This window comes from Echiichthys vipera, assembly GCF_963691815.1.
Source record: "Echiichthys vipera genome assembly, chromosome: 8".
Classification (NCBI taxonomy): Eukaryota; Metazoa; Chordata; class Actinopteri; order Perciformes; family Trachinidae; genus Echiichthys; species Echiichthys vipera.
The window spans coordinates 13,372,580-13,396,332 of NC_139833.1; the positions used below are offsets into that span (position 1 = coordinate 13,372,580).

At 41.7% G+C, this 23,753-nt stretch overlaps 2 protein-coding genes across 3 annotated transcripts; both read right to left on the bottom strand.

Annotated features, from left to right (window-relative positions):
• Nucleotides 1-91: 91 nt before the first annotated feature.
• prpf3 (PRP3 pre-mRNA processing factor 3 homolog (yeast)) lies at nt 92-9,172 on the bottom strand. 2 transcript variants are annotated; one of them, XM_083917978.1, is made up of 17 exons: nt 9,027-9,172; nt 7,700-7,853; nt 6,555-6,685; nt 6,067-6,234; nt 5,877-5,954; nt 5,493-5,749; nt 5,266-5,384; nt 4,992-5,179; nt 4,701-4,867; nt 4,456-4,538; nt 3,797-3,940; nt 3,014-3,113; nt 2,785-2,898; nt 2,559-2,677; nt 1,087-1,164; nt 933-988; nt 92-832 (listed from the first exon to the last, which is right to left on the bottom strand). In XM_083917978.1, the coding sequence occupies exons 2-17, from the start codon at nt 7,842-7,844 to the stop codon at nt 683-685; spliced, it is 2,097 nt and encodes a 698-aa protein (XP_083774104.1). In that variant the 5' UTR covers nt 7,845-7,853; nt 9,027-9,172; the 3' UTR covers nt 92-682. The 2 variants fall into 2 exon arrangements, with proteins under 2 accessions (XP_083774104.1, XP_083774103.1); XM_083917977.1 differs by having other exon boundaries at nt 5,493-5,773.
• A 10,375-nt stretch (nt 9,173-19,547) lies between these two features.
• Nucleotides 19,548-23,748, bottom strand: LOC310950865 (uncharacterized protein; the record flags this gene model as incomplete). The annotated part of the gene is made up of 6 exons (XM_083918880.1): nt 23,638-23,748; nt 21,460-21,812; nt 21,265-21,340; nt 20,856-20,934; nt 20,304-20,487; nt 19,548-20,189 (listed from the first exon to the last, which is right to left on the bottom strand). The coding sequence occupies exons 2-6, from the start codon at nt 21,808-21,810 to the stop codon at nt 19,548-19,550; spliced, it is 1,332 nt and encodes a 443-aa protein (XP_083775006.1). The 5' UTR covers nt 21,811-21,812; nt 23,638-23,748.
• Nucleotides 23,749-23,753: the final 5 nt, after the last annotated feature.

The following is a 23,753-nucleotide window of genomic DNA, read 5'->3' on the forward strand; positions in this document are numbered from 1 at the left end:
TAAAGCTGATTTTGAAATGACATAAGCAGAGTCGTTTCCCATTGACGGAGGAAAAAAACAAACAGAAGTCGGTTGAATTTTGTTGTTTATTTAAGGCTGTGCGACTGTAACGTCAGAGAGAAAATATACTACAGACGCATTGAATATTTATTTGTTGTATTTACTTTAAATCCTTTGAAATGTACCTGTGTGACTAAAATAAGTCTTACCACAATGTTGTAACATTACTCAGAAATCCTCACTGTTAGCACAATAGCAGTGTGGTTGTTCACTGATGTGTTGGTTTTTATTAACTGCTTTGACTCAAACAGGGATTAGTATCAGTGTACATGGCGGGATTTCATCACAGAAGTCATAACATAATCTGACAACAGTTCTTGTCATCACAAAAAGCTTTGGGTAAGTGGTTTATATCACACAGTGTAATCTGTCAGATTGAATTTCGATAACAGACAAGACGATCTCTGACAGAATAGCCTACCAACAAAGAATGAAACACTGATGCAGACACACTCACAGACACTCATTCTTGCAAAAAAAACATCCACACAGGTTCATTGTTTCTCCTTTTCTATGTCCAAGTCTCTTGATTAGGTCTATCCTCAGCCAGTCTTCAGTGAGGGCCAACTGGCTGTGATGCTGTGGGTCTGGGGGCTTGTAGAAGGGAGTGTTGACTGATCTTTCAGTCATCTGTGCTGTCCAACACACTCTTGCTGAGAGCTAGATCCCAGTAGTGTTCTGTGCCGTGTTTCTTGAAGTGTTCTCTGGCCATGTTTTCTGTAGGGCACTGCTTGAACTTCATATCCCCAAAGCTGCGCTCTTTAGCTGTACCCTGGGGAACCAAAAGGAATCGTTAGATTTGAATGAGATCACAAAACAATACAAAGTTAATTTAAATGAATTTAAGTAACGCAGGATATGTAAACACTCACTTCCCAAATCAACCAGCACTTGTTGTTCCTCTTTGTGTCATCATCGCCATCTGGATCTAATTGAGAATCACGGGGAAGATGGTTTAGTATCCCTGAAATAAGCACAAAGGTATGACAACAAGCGCAAAAGACTCATAAGTCAAGACGCTCGTACCATCTCTTTTACTGTTGTGTTCCTCCCATTTGATTCTGTGCATCATCAGCTTCTTGAACTTTTTCTGGGATTTAGGGCCTAAAAAAGGAGGGAGAAATTTACATTTTAAGTATGACTTTAAGGGGTAGCAAAGAAAATAAAACCTTGCAGAGCCACGCACTTGAAATTGACATCAAACCTCATAGACGTACAGCTATACATTTTTCAGAACATGATCAAGTATCATTTTTTGCATACACGTGTACTGGCTCGGCTTGTCAGGCCAGTACGGCAAGGATTTGCATTTCCATTACAAAAGTGCTACCTGCTTGAAGGCGGGTCTTCAGTGGAGTGGCTTTGGCTCCATAGCAGCTCTGTGTATTTTGGCCGGCTTTGCATTTTAGTATTTTATATTTTTAGTATACTTGCATTCACAAACATCTAAGACATTACTACAGGTCCTGTTCTTCTGTTGCCATTTAGAAGCCAGGGAGTGAGCGGTCAAAAGGCTGCTGCAAACGGCGATTAACACGCCATTCCTTTAAACGTGGGTTTCATTGGCAGTAACTGAACACTAACATGAAAGAAAAATAAAACTGAAAGTAGAAACAGGAGATAAACTAAACTGCAGACCACAGAGATTAATTTAGAAGCTACAAAAGCACTGAGAGCTGAACAGGCTCTCTCTGCTGCTGCACAGACACGCTTTGAGTCTCGTTACACAGCTTTCTTTGAGGGGGAGAAGGCGGGACGTCACAGGATGGCTGCGGCTGGCGAGACATTACTGCAGCCCAGAACAATCTAGAGGCTCGTGTTTTATTTGCTCTGGTAGAGCAGAGAGATCTCCAGCCGACCAATCACAGCCCTTTATCTTATATGGAGCCTCCTTTGATATGAAACGGAGGAGTGTCACAGTCCTGTAGGTCTGTCCAGTGCAACTTACCAAGCTCACAAAATTAAGATCAAACAGTCAAACAGTCAGCGTTTATCAAATATGAATCAAGATTATGGGATTGAATTGCCTATTTCTTACTTCAAAAGTTTGCAGCAACACATTTAATGTACCATTTAGATCTAATTTGAGAAATTCTGTGACACCGCTGCATTTTCTCCCTGTTTCATAACGGCCCATGCACCTCCTCAGCTTGCATGTGCCAAGAAAGCACCAGTCACATGTTTTGTTGCTCCGATTGGTTTAAGGTCTATCCATCTGACTCCAGAGGCATTTCGGTCTGAGCCATTGGCGTTACATTTGCAAAAAAATCTAGCGATGCCCGATTACATGACATGAAAATGATGGATATAGTTGATCAGAATCTTCCAGAAGAACATCAGTAAGTGATTGGTGGTTTATCTCGACACCGGACATTTTTCACTCACAGCAAACAGTTTATGTCATGAAATATACCAGCTGTGATTTGTGAACTAGACAAACTGAACTAACAGAGAGCATTGACAGGTTTGCTTTGGCACTTGTCAGTGTCGTCTCTTACCTCCCTCCACCACAACGAGGTTGACGTCTCTATGCAGCACGACTGTGCCTGTCAGGTACAGCTGGTTGGCATTGGCCTCCACTTTAAACTTTTTAGCAGGATTCTGCAGGTTACGGATCCTGTACAGGAAAGGGCGGATGCTTAAATTAGACACACTCCTATGTGACACACACACACAACACAATATCTGAACTAAATCACGTGTTCTCTTGCCACAATTACACACCTGTACACTGCAATGTGAACACCATTAGTGAGGTCTTCTTTTAACTTCTTGACCTTCTTCTCTTTCCTCTGCTCCGCTGTGAGCTTGCGGGCTGCATTGGCCTCCTCATGAGCCCTGCGCAGAGGGAGACACAATTAGAAAAACCTTGAGGAGAGCTTTTGTTCTTCATACAATAGTGCAAGAAATGAGGAGAGAGTGTAGCAGCGTGGAGGTGAGTGGTGTTACTAACTTCTGTCTCTTGGCCATTTGCGCCCTGACGTGGGCCTCTACTTTCGTGGGGTCCTGTACCGCCTCCGTCCCCAGCACTCTCATCAGGTTGGAAATGCGTACTAAGAAAATGAAAGAAAATCTGTTAGATTCTGTTTAATCTTTATTGCAGTAGTTTGTATTAGAGCTGCACCAATAACTGAAAATGAATTGGAGTGCCATTTTTAGCTTTCCATAATTAAATGAAAATGATCGACTTTGATATTGACGTTTAAAATGTGTCCCTCAGTTCATAGAAAATGAGGCTGCTAATCAAATCAAGCACTTCCTATATCAACAGACAACCACCAGGGGGCGATTGAGATGTTTTGATAACTTTTGGGGAACCGTCATGCCTCTGTGTGAACACCCTGCAGCAGCAGCCTGTGAAAATCTTCCCTAACTGTTGCAGCTGCAGTCCAGATTAGAAGAGTAATATCCAACAGAGGTAGGGGAGCAAAATAAAAAATCATATGTTGGAGCAAAGGTGCTAAGAGCTAGTCCCAGTGGGTTACAATTTAACTGCACTGAATACAAGTGAAAACCCCTTATTTTAAGTCTTATTTTGACACAGAAATGTATTAATTGGCTGGAATGTAGCACAACGTGAAAGTGAAAGCGGAACTCTGAAAAGAGCATTTCAATTTGAAAGTGCAATAAAAATATTTTTGCCCCTAACATCAATCAATAATCTTGATAAAGAATCATGATTATCATTCTGTCCATAATCCTGCAGCTCTAGTTTAAGTCATTTGTGTGTACGTACCTTTGGGTTCTGGTGGAGGCATCAGTCCCAGACGAACCTTCTCTTGAACTTCTTTTTGTCCCTCCCTTCGTGTCTGTCTTCTCAGTTTCTTCTGTTCTTTCTTTGTCAGGTATACGCCCAGCGTTACCGGCTTATCTGTGTCGACTGAGAAATAAAATGAATTTGTTTCATTATAACACATAATATGATATGAATAATTTAAATGACATTTTATAGGGGCTTGTAGACAGGGTAAAGCTTTCAAAAATTAGAGCATGCACACGGGCCAGACAGACAGACAGAAGAAAACAACTAAAAAAAGGGATGTCTGCACATTGTTAAAAAGCTGCTGCACAAATGTAAAATCAATCTTGTCGGTAAAAAACAATTTCGGAGTGCAAAAGCATACAAGTAGCAAAACCTGGGATCGAGGTCTAATTTGAGAAAATGGTTCTCTGCAATATGATAGCCGGACAATCTGGAGCAGTAGTGTTCATATCATAATCGTAATATCTTTATTTAGTACTATTTATGTGATGAGCCTTAATTTAAAATAATCAAGTCACCAAGTTCATGTTACACAGATATTGTGAACTCATGATGAAGATCTTTATGGGACAGCAGTGTTCATCTTTATAACACACATATTTTGGGAGCACCTTTAACTTCCGTATATTTACCTGGAGGGCTAATTTGGGCAGGATGTTCTACCAGGTTGGTCACACCAAAGAGCTCCAACTCTTCAAATGGTGTGTCAGATGATCTTCATAAGATAAGTGGGGAAACGTAAGTTTGTTGTACAGGTTCCATTATTATTTATTCTACAATATCATGACAGTGACAATGAGACAAAGGACAGTTTTACATTTCATGGAACATCATACTGTTAAGTCGATACATTCCTGGGTCAGTTGTAGTTTCTTACATGTCTATGTTGTAGGGAAGGATGAAGGAGTCCCACCACTCAATGTTGGGCACTTCCCCATCTCCTATCTCTTTCTTAGGGGCAATCAGTGCCAGCTTGGTGGATGCCTGGATTCCTGTCTTCTTTGCTGCCTGGGCAATCTCATTCTGCAACCTTTCCAACTGGGCCTGATTGAGGTCAAGGTCAAAAGCGGGAGGGGGAAAACAAATTGTTTTGAACCATTATTTAATTAAATGTCTTTTTTCCAAATAACCAGGCTGGGACAACTGTTGACGCTCAGCTAAATCAAACCTTAGTTCTAATCCTCTGGGCAATCTTCTCGAAGCGCCCCTGGTCATGGAATTTGAAGCCCCTGCGAATGCGCTGAGCTGGTGTAATAGTCACACGTTGGTCGAAGTAGGACGTGGATTCCAAGTCCTCCCCAGGCTTCTCCTTTAGCTGCTGACGGAACTGCTCCCTCTTTACCGCTCGAATGTTTGCTACACAGACAGAGGAAAAGGAGACGAGAAATTAAGATTGCGTGCGTGCGTGCGTGTGTGTGTGTGTGTGACAACTATGAACATACCTTTCAGCGTAGGCATGCGGTGCGTGAGTTCAACTTCTTTGCCGCTGGCATCCACAGTTCTTCCCAAGTCATCCAGAATAAGTGGTGTTGGTTTGTTTATCTCCTTGACTTCTACTTTCCTACAAAGGGACAAAGAGAAAGCAGACTACTTTCACACTGCACACAATCGACGAATATTCCTTTTTTTTTTTAGATTTTTAAATCCCAAATACTGTGACGTTACTCACGGTGGGGCAATTCCCATAGCGTGTAGATTAGCTAGTGCCACTAGGTTGTGAGGCCCAGTGTTCCCCAGGGCTCCAAGGATACCAGGTTTCATAGCTAAGTGGGACTGGATGCGGGCCTGTAGCTCAGCAGCCTTGCGGGCCTTCTCGATAGCATCATTCATGAAGCTGGCGGCCTGGGAGGGGGCGATAGATGAGGCACCACCTGAAGCGGCGGATGTGCCATGAAGCCGGGAGACTGGAGGGGATTCCAGCTGGGACTGTGGTGTGGAAAGGGGCAGCCGCTAGTCAGCAGGAAATAACAACAGTAGCATACTGCATACATTGCCTGAATTCTGATACTTGTTTTGCAGTTTGTAAATTGTTAAAAAAAAGTAATTTCTTTACGGGTGCCGAAGAGGAAAAGCTCAGTTGTTTCTTCCTCTCTTCGATCTGTTTTGTGGCTGCTTCCATCATCTGTTTTATCTATAAAAAAATACAGAGAAGAGGTAAGTAAATGCAGAAAGTTCATCATAAAAAATTAAAAACATCTTATTTAGGTACAATCTTAAATGTCACTGAGAAAAAAATGTCATGCCTGCATTTTGGTCAGCATGCCAGGGCTCTCAGACAGGGGTCCAGGTATGACCTCAGGCTCCTCCACCTCCTCAAAGCGAGGGACTCGTTTCCTCTTTGGCGCTGTCACATCCCCTGACTCCGGAGTTTCTCGCACTGCACCTGCTTCAGTCTCATCACTGAATACATCCTGAGACCAACCAGAAAAAAGAGAAACACCACACGCCACCATTAAGCCAAAGATCAGTGCGTTTACATTTATGTCTTATAATGTGGTTAAATATAGAATTTTCTAATGTGATTTTGTGCTTTTGACAATAATCTCCACACAGGAACGTAACTAGGTTTTAAGAGTAATCAATCTAAGCATATATACTGGCAATGTCTGATTTCCTGACTTCCACACTTTTGTAATAGTGCATGTACTTGTGATCACTGTAACTGGATTATTTAGGTATGTGGTGATCAAGCAGAGGTGGCTTGTTAAAGTTTGTGCACTGTTTTTCTTACCTTGAGGTCTCTCTTGCGGTGCTTTTCTCCTGCTCCTTTGCTGCCACGTGCAATGCGGCTTTCCTCCAAAGCTTCAAAAAGACGCTCTACAAAACCTCCGGCGGAGTCATCCAGAAAGGGACGCAGCTGGTCTGAGGTGGAAATAAGTGTTGAATAATTAACACAAACCTAGAACTCCTTTTATCATTGTTACAATGTATGTCCTTTTTTAAAGTAAGTGCCTGGCAGTTGAGTCAAGAAAGATGTGCAGCGGTGATAAATAAAATGAAGGATATGGGGAGCTTTGTCTGGTTAGTATTTTTCACCTGGATCAAGCAAATTATTATCTATTGTGTTAAATGTAACATGAAATTCTCTTTATTGAGTGCTGAGAGCTAAGATTACCTTGAAGCTTGTCAGGGATAATAGTATCTACATATAACGTTTTGGTCGCCACTCGGGATGAAATGGTTACTGGTTTAAACCGTGGCAAAATTCTTTGACAGTTAGTATTAATGTTTTAAATATTACTAAATACTGATAATAACTGTCATTTAAACCGTCCATAGACTCCGAGAAGCAGTCATATCAGTGAAAACACGGTGAAAGGCGGTGACAGCACTCCAGACATTTCATCTGTCTAAATGACGTCTGAAGTGTGGTCATATTTTAGTATTTTTGTATTATTTATAAGAGAAACCTGATCGAAGATAGTCACCTTGTCCCCAGAAAGACAATTGATATGAAAGGTTGTGTTAATCAAACTTGGTGTGTATCAGTACATATGGAACTTTTTCAGCACATTTAAACGATACCTGGATAATATTGATAAGTGTGATAATGTTGGTGACTATAATCGTGATATGAAATTTATGAAATGGATGTGTCCCTAACTAGTCTATTTGAAAGGCTGTTTAATCAACTGCGATGGTTGACCCAAATTATGTGGACAACTTTTTGAAGGTCCTACATACAGTGAAGTTAAATCATTGCAATCTTTACTGCATCAGCATTTTCCACACAGATTAAATTAATTAGGGTTATTGTAATGCTTACTGATCTGGGATTGCTGATGCTTAGTGCAAAATGCATTTCATCTTAAACTAATCTTGACTAAATCTTGATGTTTCTGAATACAGCAGGTCTCAAATGGTCAATACAGTTACCTATGGTCTTCCTTTTGTCCAGCCCCTTTCCAACACAGTGCAGAGCAGCAGTGACAACCGTGGGCTCTGAGAAACCCAGCACTTTCTTCACAGTCCGCTCCACCCATGGCCTCAACTCCTCCACCTCCCGTTTAGGAAGAGACATCTTCCAATCCTGCAGAACACCATCACATTTACAACATGCACCATTTGCTGCAGGGTTCCTACACCCTTTCCAAATTCAAATTCAAGCACTTTTCAAGCATTTCAATGTAGGTTTTCACGCTTTTCCAGCACCTTACAGCTGTGGTAAACTACACATTTGTATACAGTTCAATATTGTAATGACATCTTTACAGGTCTTAGCAAAAGTAAATCAGGCAACTGCAGTTTCTTCCAGAATGCTGCTGCCAGAGTCTTGACCAACACCAAGAAAATGAACTACATCACACCCGTCCTTAAATCTCTGGTGAATGGTCTGGGTCCAAAATAAATCTGAGTTGCTTGTTGGATCTGAACTACTCAGACTCCTCAGGTCTTCAGGGACACGTTTGCTCTGTATTCCCAGGGTCAGAACTAAAACGCCGCGTTCAGTTTTTATGCTCCACACCTGTGGAACAAGCTTCCTGAACACCTGAGGTGTGCACAGACTGTCAGCTCTTTTAAATCGGGCCTAAAAACACTTTTGTTTACTGCAGCTTTCCCATAACCTGAGGTAATCTTCACTTTCGATAAAACACCAACAGGATGTTTTGAGACAGCTTTCTACTGAAGGACGACAAATGAAAGGAAAACTAACTGGACAGAAAAATAAGCACCAACTATTTTCATCATCTGTTAATCACCAGAAGTCATTTTTCATGCAAACATGTCAGAAAATGCTGCTTTCAGTCCCTCAAATATGTAGATCTTTTCTGTGTTGTAGCATATATGCCATCTTATATGACATAACATTTCAAGCAGTTTCAAGCCCTTTGTTCAAAACACCAGATCCAAACTATAATCCATGTGTTTTCAAGGATGTCCAGCACTCGTACGAACACTGAAGCTGTGTCACAATGAAAACAGTCCCAAACATTAGCTACATGAGGACTATCCGTTGTCTCACTCATAGCGACTAACACAACTAATTCGTTTCCATGATAATCAATTCACAGTCTGTCCAAAACCTGCTACTGTTTTTCATTTGATAGCTGTAATGTTAGACAAATCTGCTAACCAGGAGCAACACACGATAAAAAAAATGCCATCCGCCAAAACTCCCGGCTACATGCTAGTTAACGTTAGCACAACGCTGTCTGCGAGCTACCAACAACCAGCGAATAACCGCTTAATTCAACTTACAAACCTTCAGATTCCGCCTTGGTCCTTTATCGGGCTCACGCTGTAGGAGTTAAACAGAAGCGATCAAGTCTAAGAAGCGTAAAAACACTCAAAACGGTAAAGTTTTCTGTAGAAAGTTTCTATTTAGTCGCGCCGTTCACACGACGTTTCTGATCCACGACCCGGAAGAGGAAACGGATTCTGTTTCTTCTTCGTCGACATGAACAACGGTCGTGTCGCGGCTCAAATGTCCGTTGTTTCCACCCGGACGCACGCGAAGGAAGTGTCCCGTTTGTTCTTCTTCTTCTTCTTTGTGTTTGTTGGCAGGTTGCGACCATAACTTTCTTTGGTGCCGCCATCAACTGTATCGGAGTACGTAACACTACCATTTATGTCTTTTTGCATAAAAAGAAAGAGGAAATACAATTAAAAAAAAAGGTAAATAAATAAATCATAAAATAATTTAAAAATAAATAAAATAATATTAAAATTTAAAAAATAATAAAAAGGGGGGTGTCTCGTTTTTCCTTTAAGGTTACACATAACACATTATTCTTAACAAAATGTATTTATTTATTTATTTTTATTTCGTTTATTTGTTTCAGGGACCTTGTACAAAATGAATTGGTTACACAGTGTAAAAAGACGAGTTGTACCAGATTCTAGCTAAAAGCTCATTTCCATCTGCAGTCCCTGGGCAGGTAAATGATTAAGCACACACACACACACACACACACACACACACACACACACACACACACACACACACACACACACACACACACACACACACACACACACACACACACACACACACACACACACACACACACACACACACACACACAGAGCATGAAACAAATGAGTATTAGGGAAGTTATGGCTATATGCAGAAATACTGAGTACCGATTGATGATTAGAGCTAAATTAGTACTAACTTACTTAATATAGTACTTAATATCCATTTTTACCTCACATGCAACAAAATCTGTAACAAGCTTTAGTAGCTCTAAAGGGGAAGGCTGATTGCGTAAATGCAGTTAGATCTAGTAGCTCTGCCCATTCGTTCAGAGCAGAGATGGACAAATTCTTTAAAAGAGATGGAGCATTATTATGAAATATTTTGTGTATAAGGCGCATATCAGAACACAATATGATATTATCAAGGCTAAGCATATTATACTTGCCCAGTATGGCACAATGGTGGTATATCATTGATATTTTGTCTAAAACTTTAATTACCTGTTTGTGAAGTGTTCTAATAGATGTTAGGGCAGTCTTGTTAGCCCGGGACCATACAGACAGAAATGCAGATGCAACATAATCATAGCATTTACAGTGTCAACATAGAAGCATGAACTCTTAAGGATTTTTTTAAGGATTATTCTAAAATGAGCTATGTTATATTTCAATGTATTGCCCAACTTTTTAATATGTTTTTTTAAAAGTGAGTGTGGAATCTAAGGTCACTCCCAGGTGTTCAAACTCATCAACATTTTTTAGCTTTTACCATCCACATATATGTTTGGAATATCACTTTGTTTATGTTTATTTTGGAAGAACATGTTTTTTTCAGTATTCAGTGTGAGACAAGAATTACTTAACCACTTGGTGACCCACTTGGTGCTAGTGTCAATTTGGTAGCAACCTGTTTTGGATCTTTACCATGTGTAAATAGGACTTTATCATCAGCATACATCAAGATCTCCACACCGTTGCATACATAAGGCAACATTTTTAAGAAAGAAGCCAACTTTCCTGAGCTGTCTGCCGATATTAAACAATATTTTTTTTGATGAATGCACGTACAAACAGAAATAAGCTGTGTAATCATATGAACTCAGTTAGCTTTACAAAAATATTATTTAAAATCTTTTTTTACTTTGTTTTGGTTATATTTCCTTTTTTTCTTGGAACGGCTTGACCTCCCTGGTTTGTTTGTGATTGCACTCAAAAGATGTACAGATGATGTTGTTTACCTGCTGTATATCCATGTATTCAATAAGAAATCAGTTAACGAGAAGTCAGGTTTTCATGGTTTCAACTATCTTTGGATAGAAAAAAAGTTTGGATTTGACCAAAATGACACTTAAAAAATCACTGCTGCTATTCCAGAAGATGTTAAAAAGTGGCACTAATGTAACATTGTTATCACAGAACTGGGTGAAACAGTTGGTATTATACTTATACCAATAGATATTTATAAGTAAATATAAGTGAAAATAAGCGTTGTCATTATTAATAGAGACAAAACATGGATTCATTTACCCAACTATTAATGTAGACTCAACATACAGTATTAATGCATGTTACTCCCCTCTGAAATGTAATGTGATATTAGTTCTCCTAGATTTTAATTTAATTTAATTAATTAATTTAATTTTAAATTAGCACATTACACTGTTACCCTGCAACAGGAAATTGCTATATATAACCAACATTTTAAAAAGTTACACATACTTTTCAATGTCAACAGGGAAGTTTAAAAACACAAAGCAGGTCTTATAACACTAAAAAGATAGGATAAGCTAAGTTCAAGTTTAAATCTTTATATTTATAATATTACAAATATTTCAATTATTGTTTATGCATTTAAATTAAGAAGCAAGTTTGGTACAAAATAATTGGTGAAGTTGGTAAAGTTAGTCTAATGCAAATTTGTACCATATGGACTAGAATGCGTGATATGACCAATTTTTCTAATGGTTATCACCAAGGTTTTCCACTCTTCCTGTAGCTTTGGTTCATTTACTAAGGTGTTGACTTTTGTCAAACCAGCCAAAGTTAATCATGTTTAATGACCAATAACTTGTTATTTGTGTTAATTATTAATAATGTGGGATAATCAGCCTTATTAAAAGCATTAGTGTAGTGTATGAATCAGAACGTGAACAGATTAACTGAAGCAAACTGTCCACAATATGGGTTTGATTACCTTTCATTTCCAACTGCCCCCCATAAGGCTGTGGCTCATTTCTTTGTTTAAAATAAAAGCATAGCCATAATCTCCTGTTATCACTAGTGAAACATTGCCCAGCTATTGCCTAACTAACCACAGACTAGTCATAAAAACAGTCCTGTGATTAAAGCTCTGTAGGCCCGCCCCTTTCTATGTTTGCATGATATGGGTCATCTGAGTGCAGTTGTATTAGTGAGCATGAATGCAGTAGTAAGCCTGAGGCTTCACCCCCCACCCATCAATCTGCAGCCATGCTTTCAGTCCAGTGTCAGGATACACACACAACATAAATTAGTTTGCCAGACGTGTTCCTTCTGCAGAGTCATTAGAGTCACCAGAGTGTCAGCCATTCATTATAGCTACATTCAATTACTCCTTCTGAACAGTTTACCCCCATCATCAACCCCTGCATATGCTGATTCATCAAAAAAACATGCCTCACGATTTATTTTCACTCACTAACAGTTTACATCCATGCCAGATTTATGTCAACAACTAGTTTGAGCTTTTACATGGTTTGCATATTTGTGATATTTGGTAGTTTTAGGGAAACATCTCATTTGCACCACCGAATAATGAAAGGATTTTCTTCTTCTCTGATGCTGAAATGTGAGCTTTTTCTACCACCATAAGCCTCTACAGACATCACTTTGAACTCAGTTAACTCTGTGACCTTTGTCACAGTCGGTTTATGTGCAGAATCAAAAAACACAAGAAATTAGAAGTGTATATATAAGCGATATGACTGCAACTCACTTTCTTTTGCTTATTGATGATTCTGCTTATTGATTATTGTGCTGAAAAATGTTGAGAGAATTCACAGCCACAATTTTCCAGGGCCCAAGCTGACGTCTAAGCTGAAATTGATTAGTCAATCCACAGAAGACATATCAACAGCTATTTTCATATAGATCATTTGTTATTTTAAAGTATTTTAGAGCAAAAATTCTTCTCACATGTGAATATTTGCTTACTTTCTCATCTTCTAAGACAATAAACTGTTTGTATTAGCACTTCAAAAACCAGAAAATATGCAACTGAATGATATAAAATCTGGCAAATCCTCACACCAAAAAGCTGGAATCATGTTTTTTATTTCCGGTTTAAACAATTAGCAAAATTTCTGTTGGTTAATTTTCTGATGATCAAGACATCATTTCAGAACTTCTGTCAGTCGAGTAATGCTACATCCAACTTTGACCTTAGTTCCGGTAAAATAACCTGGTTAAATATTTAATTTCTGAATGTGATAAAAAAAAAGTTTTAACAAAAAGTTGGGGATCTAAATAAATAAACACAAACATAAACATAAACATTCACAAGAGTAATGACTTAATCTGGTCGTAATCAAATGATTAGCGGGACACTACACAACACATTCACTCACATTTATCCACGCAGCTAACACCACCACCACCACCACCACTCGTGATCAACCTGAACTCGTAGTTGGCACCCCACATGTGCTGTCTCCCCCCTCTCCCCCCTCCCTCACCACTCTCTCTGCTGCCAACTCTATTATGTAATGACACCTCAGCACATAATCGGACAGTACCACAGATATTTCTATACAAGTGCACACAGAAAAAAACAAAACACACACACACACACACACACACACACACACACACACACACACACACACACACACACACACACACACTCTTACCCCTGGCAAACAGTGACTTCCACTTGTCTGTGCAGCTAAACATCATCATGGGGGGGGGGTATGAATGAATCTATTATATCGCTGGAACGCCAGGCATTTAGTCTGCAGTTTTGTTTTCAAGTCCCATATCAGAAAAGCACTTATTGACTAATTGTTGAGTCTCACACTAGCGTTTCCTTTCACTGGCTGAACTATTTCATGCTTATCATAATAAAACATGACCGTGATGTAAGATGTGTGTTAAATTGTTCATTATTGCCACGCTAAATATATATTACATAAGTGCATTATAATTTATGACTATTTAGATATTCCCTATGTTGCTTCGCACGGCATTTTGATTCATCAAGTGTGTAGTTATGGTATATTTCATCATGCTGACCCAGTTTTATTTCATTGCATCTGACAGGAGGCTGTAAATCATCTTGGAAGATATAATCTCAGGAGACTCTGCTGTCTTTACTTCACACGTGGGCTGCTAGGACCTCAGTGTGTGTATCGTGTGAGTGCATGTGCTTGTACTATATCACAAGTCCTCCATTAAGACTGTAAGCTTTTATATCTCACTTCTTCCCTCATTCATAACCCACTCTTCTTGGCTAGTCTGCCCCTCTTTACACAGCTCTCCTTTTTTCTGTCCTCGGTGTATTCTTTCTGGTGTTTCCCCTTTCACTCGCTGTACTTGAATAATTGAGCAGTAATGGCGTCATCACAACCAGCAACACATTCAGGCCAATGAAACTGATGAGGATGTTATTTGCCTGTAGCTCGGTCCGTGCCCCAAATATCACACACAGTGTTGTGAGATACACGTGCGTCCTTGAAAACGTAGTCCTGGTATTTCTTGTCTTTACCGTGTCCCCTGTTGGTGGCACCACGGTGAACGGGGACCACAGATGGTTGGGGCAGAGCAGCATCTCCAACCCCACACATTTAGGCCTGTCATCGCTGTGAGCTCCAGCAAGGCAGATATGACTTAGAAGTAGCTCTGACTTCCATCGCAGGGCTGGCCACTGTGCAGTTTTAATGAGCATTGAGGCTGTTTTTGGGACTCTATTGGCACCAAAACCCCCTGAGGACTTTGGGTGAGTATGAGCAAGCGTTCCAGTGTGTGGTGCTCCTACTGTGTCTTCGCCTTTGTGTGAACATGAGTGTGTGTGTGTGTGTGTGTGTGTGTGTGTGTGTGTGTGTGTGTGTGTGTGTGTGTGTGTGTGTGTGTGTGTGTGTGTGTGTGTGTGTGTGTGTGTGTGTGTGTGTGTGTGTGTGTGTGTGTGTGTGTGTGTGTGTGTAAAGTCACAGTGTGGCTTCAACTCACGTGAGTTTTACTGGAGTTCACTGAGTGCATTGTGGGGGAGGGGTGTTCAGAATAAGTGAATAAGCACCTCATTGTGTCATTCCTGTCATTCTGCACATGGCATGTCCAGCAGAACTGGACAGACACCCTTGAACCATTAACCTGTTAGAACCAATAGCAGGACTTGGAACCACAATTAAAACCTACACAACATGGGGATAAAAGGGGCAGTAAGTTCATTATGTGCAATCCTATTGATGCTCGCACACATGCTCAGCTAATCCAACACATGCTGGTTGGATACTCCGAGAAGTGAAAACAACTGAGCCCGTTTAAGCATTAACAATTACTGATACATGCTGTAATATAGACTGCTACAAATACAGCAAGATAATATGGCTGTAATGTAAGAAAACTTTGTTTAAACACAATAGGAGGCAAACTGAAAAACACACTAATCAAATGGGTGGCACTACACACAAAACAATTGAAAGCAAGTGGGATAAACAACAAATGTCCTCTATGCTCCCCAAACCTGAGTGAGGTCATGTCTCCTCCCTGTGCCCTCTACACATCCTCTTCCCGTCCTTTTCCTCTTGCCCCTCGTTTCCATCCTCCAGAGGAGGAGGGGTGGTGTAGTGGCAGGAGGGAGATGGAGGGCAAGGGCTTCTCTGCTTAAAACTGCATGGATACAAGGGGGGGCCGAGAGGGAGGGAGGCAGAGGGGGAGGAGGGAGGGCGGTCGGTCTCTCTTGTTGTAACGTAGCACACTCAGTGTGTCAGAGACGGGCCCATCACAAAATCAGCCAGTCAGTGTGTCAGAGCGTGTGCAGGGGAGTGGCACACGCTTGTGTATATTTTATGTTTGTGTGTGTGTGTGTGTGTGTGTGAGGGTGAGTGTGCCGCATGGCTGACTTCATCCTGTCTGAGCAGGGAGAAATCAAACCACACCCTCTTAAAATGTGCCACTCTCGTGCCCATGTGCTCGTTGTATCCATGGATGTGGTGCTGGAGAGAAAATGGTGAATGTTTCAGGATTTTTTAAATTCAGGAATTTGAGTCAAATTACATTTAATATTTCATTAAACATATGAAATCAGAGTTGAAATTCAATCAACAATTACAATGAAAAAACAAAACAAACAACTATTTTAAATATCGCGTAAACTGACAATTTTTTTTCTTGAGTGTATGATGATTTGCTTTGGTCTAAAAAAAGTCAGATATAGTAAAAAAACAATTCCATCACAATTACCTAGAGCCCGATAGTTTAGTCCAATCTGCCCATGAATCCAAAACCCATCCATCTTCACACTGATATAAGACAGCAAAAGCAAATCCTCGCATATTCAGTTTTTGCTTTAAATAAAACAGAATGAAATAATATCAAAAATAACAATTACACAGTTATAAAATAGTTGCAGATTATTTAATGAATGTTTTTCTGATATAACATAATATTACAATAAACTGGCACTCAGTTATCAGCAGTTTGGTTTTTGTCGACCATGTTGCAGAGATATAAACCGCCCACTTGTGTTTGTATGTAAAAATATCCCCGCCAACAGAAGTTTTATGGAGTGTAACAGAAGCACAGGACGCTCTGGTGAGTGGTCGCTGAGGTTAACTTCTGACTTTGAATCCTTTTTTTGGAGACTGAAATCACCAGGCCTGGGTGCAGAGATCAGACTGGAGTCCCTGTTTGTTTGTTCTGTTACTGAACCAGGAATGCACTGAAGACACAACCATGCTGGGCTTTTCTCTGCTACCTATAGTATTATAGTATTTACTCATTGTGACCTCTTGAAATAAACAACACACACAGACTGCTATAAGCTATACAGTAGTGTTTTCGCTCTGTAGAAGCAGCTGGTTGGAGGATCAGTCAGCCCCCCTACTACTACTGCCAGTCAGATTACTGAGGCTGTAGTCTCACATCCTGCTGCCCCTCCTTCTTGCTACCCTGTCCTTCCCTTCATCACCCCCCCCCACCCCCGCTCTACCACGCACACATACACACTTCAAAATGTAGTCTGTAAATCTGCACCCCCCATTGAGTCACACATCTGTTTAGTGAGCTGCTTTCCAAAACACACATTTTACACACAACTTTGCATATGATATAAAAATGCAAATGTTTGTACACAAACACACATTAAAGTTCTCAAAAACCAGCACAAAAACACAGTTTAGCTTTCAAAAGTGTCATTTATTAAAAGATTGTTTTTTCTTATTCATCATGATTGAAAAAGTAGCCAGTAGAGTAATATCATGTAAAGATGGGGTGAGAGAAAGATAAAGAGTTTAGTTTAGATAGAAAAGATACTATCGGGATAGAGGGAGATGAAGGAGAGAGGGCAAGGGCAGACGAATGCAGCAGAGTGGGGGAGGGGAGGGGAGGAGAGGGGAGGAGGGCACTACAGTCAGCCTTTACAGTTTAAGAAGAAAAAAAAGGCAGCTAAAATAAACAAGACATATATTATTTCTGACCAATCAGCAGTGGTCGCTGCAGTAGAAAACATACATGAAAATAGGACATAAACAATGAAAAATAAGTGCAATTGGTTTCTCTGTCACAACCACAACCGTAAACAGGAGTGGGGTGGAGGACGCCCCCAGCCTCCGATCCAGAGTCAGCATCTGGCAAGTCATACGTCTGGAGACGGGATGGGGAAAGACGGTCTGACTCTGGTCTGTGACTGAGGGCTTGAACTCTCCTTACTCCACAAACAATAGGCAGTAACATGGAGGCTGCCAGAGGCTCTGTGTGTTCACATGTGGTGGTTTTATTTTGGAGGAGAAAAGTATGTGGATATCCCTCCTTTATTTATGTAAATCGTGTATGAACCACTCATACCAATTTAAAAATATTTTAGTCTTAATATTTACAATACTTTTGAAATATAGGTTCAATCCAATCCCATCACTAAAACACCCTCCAACATTTAGAAGAATATTGTGAGTAGATTTCCAGATTGCTCCTATCAAACATCTAAATTAGACCTGGAATCAGAATAACAATAGCAGCAGTAGAGGGTGTAAATAAAAGATTTCCTCCCTTACGTTTTTTTCAAGTTTTCAAGAGCACCAGCTACAAGTGCAGTACAGTCTGTTCCCCGGTTGATCAGAACCAAGAGAAAAGCTCCACAGGAAGGCTACACTTTAGTAAAACATGACAAATAGTAGCCACTGCTGTTGGTTTGTAAAAAGTTGGAAATGTAGGCAATTTATGAAACTGTAAATGTGTGAATAGTCGAGCTGGACGCCGGATTTTAAGCAGTTAGATAGTCAATGATACTGTTGGTTTGGATGCTCTGTGTAGTAATTTTTGGAAGCAAGATGAAAACGACTACATGTATGCTTTCGTGATCGAATGTGTACTGGTTTTTGTAAAAAAAATGCAAGCAAACAATCAAAATGCAGTATGAATGCACTGAAAGTACCAAATGCTTTTTTTCTGAACACATCCTATTTGGTAAAAAGGCACAGTAGTCCAATAGTTCAATCATAACATTTCACTTCCTTCTTTTTTTTGTCCCTCATGATAATAATAATAAAAAAACCACAAACCCTCTACAGCATCTTCCAAGTCCCCTCAAAACAATTGTAGGCCAAACTATGCAAGTGCACAGAAGGCGATATTCAGCTGCCCAATAAATAAATACAACAATAAATAAATGCATCGTCCGATCAACACATGAATAAATTAACTGTGGGACTGGAGAGTCACATGTCTTTTTGAGTGGTCTTTGTTTTTTTCCCCTCTCCAGCCAGTTTGCAGAAACCTCTGACCCACAGCATGATAAGAGAAGCTGACCTCTGATCGCTGGGTTGACACACCTCTCGTTGCCAAACAGTTCTCATATTACATTCGTGGTTTGATGACATAAGTTTCAGTCTCTGATGACTCTAACACGCCACACAGTACAGTATAATGCTGCGTTCTGTACACTGTATTTCTCACATCTCTAGCTACGAGATTTACAGTGACGTCAATGTCACTTTTCATGCTTCACGCCAGATGCCTCAATTCTATCTGCAACGGAACGTCAAACCCGTCTCCTGGCGTCAGACTAGCCTCACCTAAATTCACCTAACCCTGTGTTTCTCACTCTGGATTGAAGCTACCTCATAACTTCAGAAGATTTCATTCTGAATATTGACATCAGTTTTTCTAATTTCAGATGGAGTGAGTCCCTCAAGTTAGACGTAGTAACATAGTGATTGCTTTCATGCTATTATTTGCTCCTCGAAATTCTTCAAAATCTCTCCGATTGATCAATAAGCTATAGACAGCCTTTCAGCTTTAGGTGTTTGTTCCTATCCTCCCCTTAACCACAACTGCTTTTGTGCACATGTTTAGATTATTATGTTATTGTGATTATCAACTTTAATGCCGGTCGATTTGATTCATTTAAACGCATTATGTCCTGTTGCAGTCATGGTTTTCATGAGGGGTTACGTATGATCCATCATTTATCACCTAGAATTCTTTGCTCCCCTTCCTCTCTTTGATGCATCTAGTAATCACAGGCCTACAGCCTCTTCCCTTCGTCCTCACACAGCAGCGTTTGGCACGGTGATGTAACAAAGCAAGGCTGCTGGCTCTTTGATTGTTCAATGCATCAGGTCTCCAAAGGGGTGGGGCACACCTTGGGCAAAGGCGTAAGCGCGACTTGAGGAGACTGACTTTGACCCTGACACGTCTCGGCGGTCTCACTCTCACTCTGTTGTCCAGCAGTTGGCTGGCTTTGGCACCGGATTGGCTTCTTCTGATTTTTGGGGTGCTTGTAGGGTGTGGTAGAGGAGATGGAGCTGTCTTGCATCGCTGGACTGCCCTTTGTGCTGTGTGGGAGGAGGGCAGTAACGGGCTGGTTTTCGTTGTCACCTGCCACTGTTGTGCCTTCGTGCAAAGGGCAGGCCTTTCGCGGGGACAGGATGGGGGCAACGTGCACCCACGTCAGGCTCGGCTCGGAGTTTTGACCTGCTGTGTATTTCGATTGCTTGCCTAGTTCCTCGCCGTCACTGTCCTTTCCCTTTGTGTCCTCGTTTAGCTGGCTGTTACCGGCCACATCTGGTGAATTTTGGTTTGCATCAGGTGCCAGTGATGGAGGAGGAGGAGGAGGAGGAGGAGGAGGAGGAGCAGGGCCTTCCCCTTCATCACGATCTTGCTTCACACTCTTCTCTTCCGCACTGATACGAGGGCACTTGAGAAGCACAGGGGAAGGCGTGGCAGAGTCTGTACCTGTCCAGCTGAGTCTGCGCTTCTGGAAAACGAGCAGGAGAGTAGTTTGAAAGTTAATATAGAATTCAGTTTTTGGTGGTGTTTGTGTGTGCACAAGCAGGTTTCTTGAGCACACAGGACTCGCACGTGTTCTCACCTTGACAGGAATGTGTAACTGATCTCTGTGCTTGTGCGGCGGGGTGGAGCTGGAAGTGTCTTGGAGGGAGCGAGCTGGGGATGCGGAGACGCTGGAGGCTGCAGAGACAGGCTGAGTGTGGATCTGAGGAAACCAGAGCTTCAGCATCATCTCTACCTGGAGCAGAGTGTTCAGGTACTTCTCCCTACAAAACACAAGACAAGTTAGAAAAGACAATGGCAAATGCTATTGTGTTACTTCATGGGAAAACATCTGGACGTTTATGGTCCTGTCTTGTCCTGTGATCTAGAAACACTTTCTTCTAAAAGTTTGGTGTTTCTCTGTACTGCTGGTGAATGCTGTAACTCTACCTAGCCCGAGGACTTTTCAATAAAACATGGAACAGCAGATGAGGCTTGCAATAGTAGAGTACCTCACTGCTCCTTTCTTGATATAACTACAATTTAACAATCGTTGATAGGCTAAACTAAGATGTGGGGTCTAGTGATGCAGAGGCAAGATAAGAATGAGTAACAGAGGACGGGTGCTGGGACAATGTGGACAAAATCTTACCCGCTGCTAGGTCTCTGTAAAACGCCCACAATCCTCTGGATTCGATCCATGGCAACACTCTGCTGGAAACTACTCAAACCTGTCAATCAAAAACATTATCCCCCAGTCAGTACTACAAAATATGCATACACGTATAGACACGCACAGTCTCTTTCTCTCCGTCATACACACATGCACACACCACTTCCACTAAACTCTCGTGAGATGATGAGTCAGCCGCACGACTGTCGTTTTACACACACACACACACGCTGCACTTTAGACCACATCAATAGGCTGTGTCGATACAGACTGCTGCAGAGAGGGACTGAAGTCACCTAGGTCATGCAAAGCTTTGTTCAGCATCTACAACTTAAACTGCAGGTCTGCACACACGCTTGACGGAAAGGTGTGACGTAAGGATGCTTACCTCGATCGAATCGGCCCCTCTTCAGTCCATTCAGCAGCTCCAGCAGAGGCCTGACAAAACCCTGTAGCTCAGCACACTGGAAGAGAAGATAGATTACTAATGAGTATGGGTTAGGCCTTGCTGTCTGAATCAGTCCTCTGTGCTTTCCCTCTGCACACGTTGCTCCACCATCCCTCTTCTCATGCGTGCCTTTACCTTTTGAGCAAACAGCAGGTCTCCCTGTGATTTCGGGATCTGGCTCGCGGGATCCCTCTCATCCAAACCGATGTGAGCTGCCTTGCCGCCATTCTCAGACCTGTATGACTCCTCCTCTTCCTCTTTATCCGTGAAGCCGTCACACGTCCACTGGGACCCGGGACTCTCCGACCCCCTGTCTCCGTTGGCCACGGCTACGCCCGGAGCGCCAATGACGACAGAGGCAGAGCCGTCCGTCAGGAAGACGTCCGTGTCGTCCTCCGCCTGCTCCGAGTCACTGAACAAGAGGCTGTCGCTGGAGCTCAGGGAATCGAAGGAAGGCTGAGAGGAAGTGCTGCCCTGGGACTGCATTGCTGTGGAGGGGGGGGGGGGGGCAAAAGCAGAGAGTTAGGGTCATTGTAAAAGTCAATTCAGCTTGGAAAGAAAATAACAAAAAAAACACTGAAAAGCAGCGTGTTGTCACTAGAGTGAGAGGCAGGGCAAATGGAGACAGACATGGAAACAAAATCATAGTAAATCACTGCTTTCCATTCGGCAATTCTCCATTTTTTGCCCCATCTCGCTACCAAAAAATAATAACCCCCAATTACTCAAAATGGTGGGTATACCAATGCCCTAGTTTAACATGGTGCAGAGTGGGACTGGGGGTAGGCAGTATAGGCACACAATGGTAGTGCATGTCTGGCTCCCATTGAGGAGATTGGAGACTGGAGAGGAGAGTAAAATGTGAGGGGGATGGGAGCTTGTAGAGTAGTGAAATCAGAATAGGCAGTCTCTCTCTCTCTCTCTCACTGCCTCCGGTGCTCTCTCTAGCCCCTCCTCTCTGTCTCGGCTTGCTCTCCATCCCCCCTTGGATTCTCTCACACACACACACACGCACACAAACACACATGCACACAAACACACACACACCTCTTCCTTTACGGCTGTATTTCTGTATGCCTCTCTTCTCTCTGCTCTCCCTTCAGCTCATCCCGTTCGTTATGCACAGAAGCCTGGTGCTCCTCTTTTTACAGACCAGCCCTCCTGCTCCTCCTCCTCCTCCTCTCTCTTCCTCACATTTTACATTCTGTATCTCTGGCCATGTGCCTCTCTCTTTCTCATGTGTCTTTCTTCTCTTTCTGCTCTCTTCTGTGTAATCTCTTGATTTAGTGCCTGCTGGTCTTTGATCCCATCAACACACAAGAGGGGGATATCGGAGGGGTCACAGGGACACACACACGCACAAACACACACACACACACACACACACACACACACACACACGCACAAACACACACAAACACACATACACACACACACACACACACACATGTATCTTTTTATTATTATGAGAAATAAAAGTCTCAACTCGCTCTCAGACAAAAGGAGAGTGCTACAGATTTTTGCATTCATTTCAGGAGTATGGAAACATTTGCAATAAGCCCAATCAGCTTAAATTCTTAAACAGTTCACATTTTATTTGTATCTAATAGTTGGCAAGCGGCTTCCTTAAAAAAAAAACAAATGTCACGTTGCTAACACGCATATGCACGAGTCAACGGAAACAAATTATACACTATGATTCAACTCGGCCTTTTATTTGTTTGTTTTTTTCAATCTCAATCGTCCCTCGCCCTCCGTGCTTTAAGTTCATATACTGGCTGTGGTGCATGTGATGGAGCTGGTGGTTGAGTTAGGTGGGAGGGGGGTGGGGGTGATGGTGCATTTGTCGGTATACAGTCTGCACAGGTATAGGCACGATGATGATGGACCATGAGGCTGCGTCTCAGGTGTTGGCTCCCTCCCTGTCTGCCTGTCTGTGTCTGCGCACAACAGGAACTCACACATTCTTATACAAAAATGTCCCATACATTTCTAACAAAGCAGTTCAAATGTCGGGAATAAACTAGGATGGCATGACAACAATATCAAATACATGATAAAACAATGAACCAATGTCATGTTCTGACAGTATATAAAAAAAGCTCTGATCATCATTACATAGTTATGCTCTATTAATAAAAATAGATGTAATAAAGCCACGTGAGAAAAAAATAGTTTGGGGCTGTATTAACAAATAATAACGGGAGCCATACAGCATACAGCGAGACAGGACATTCCTTTAGGCTTGCCACCAACTTCGGGAAACGTTAGTCATTAAAAAATACAAAACGATGAGTTAGAGGAGATGCTCACCTTCAGTGGTGTGAGATGAAAACAGCAGCTGCCTGAAACAAACGTTGACGGCTCTATCTCCTCGCTTCGATACGGCAGATCCGTCAATACACACTCCGGAGCAGGAGCAGCATCGG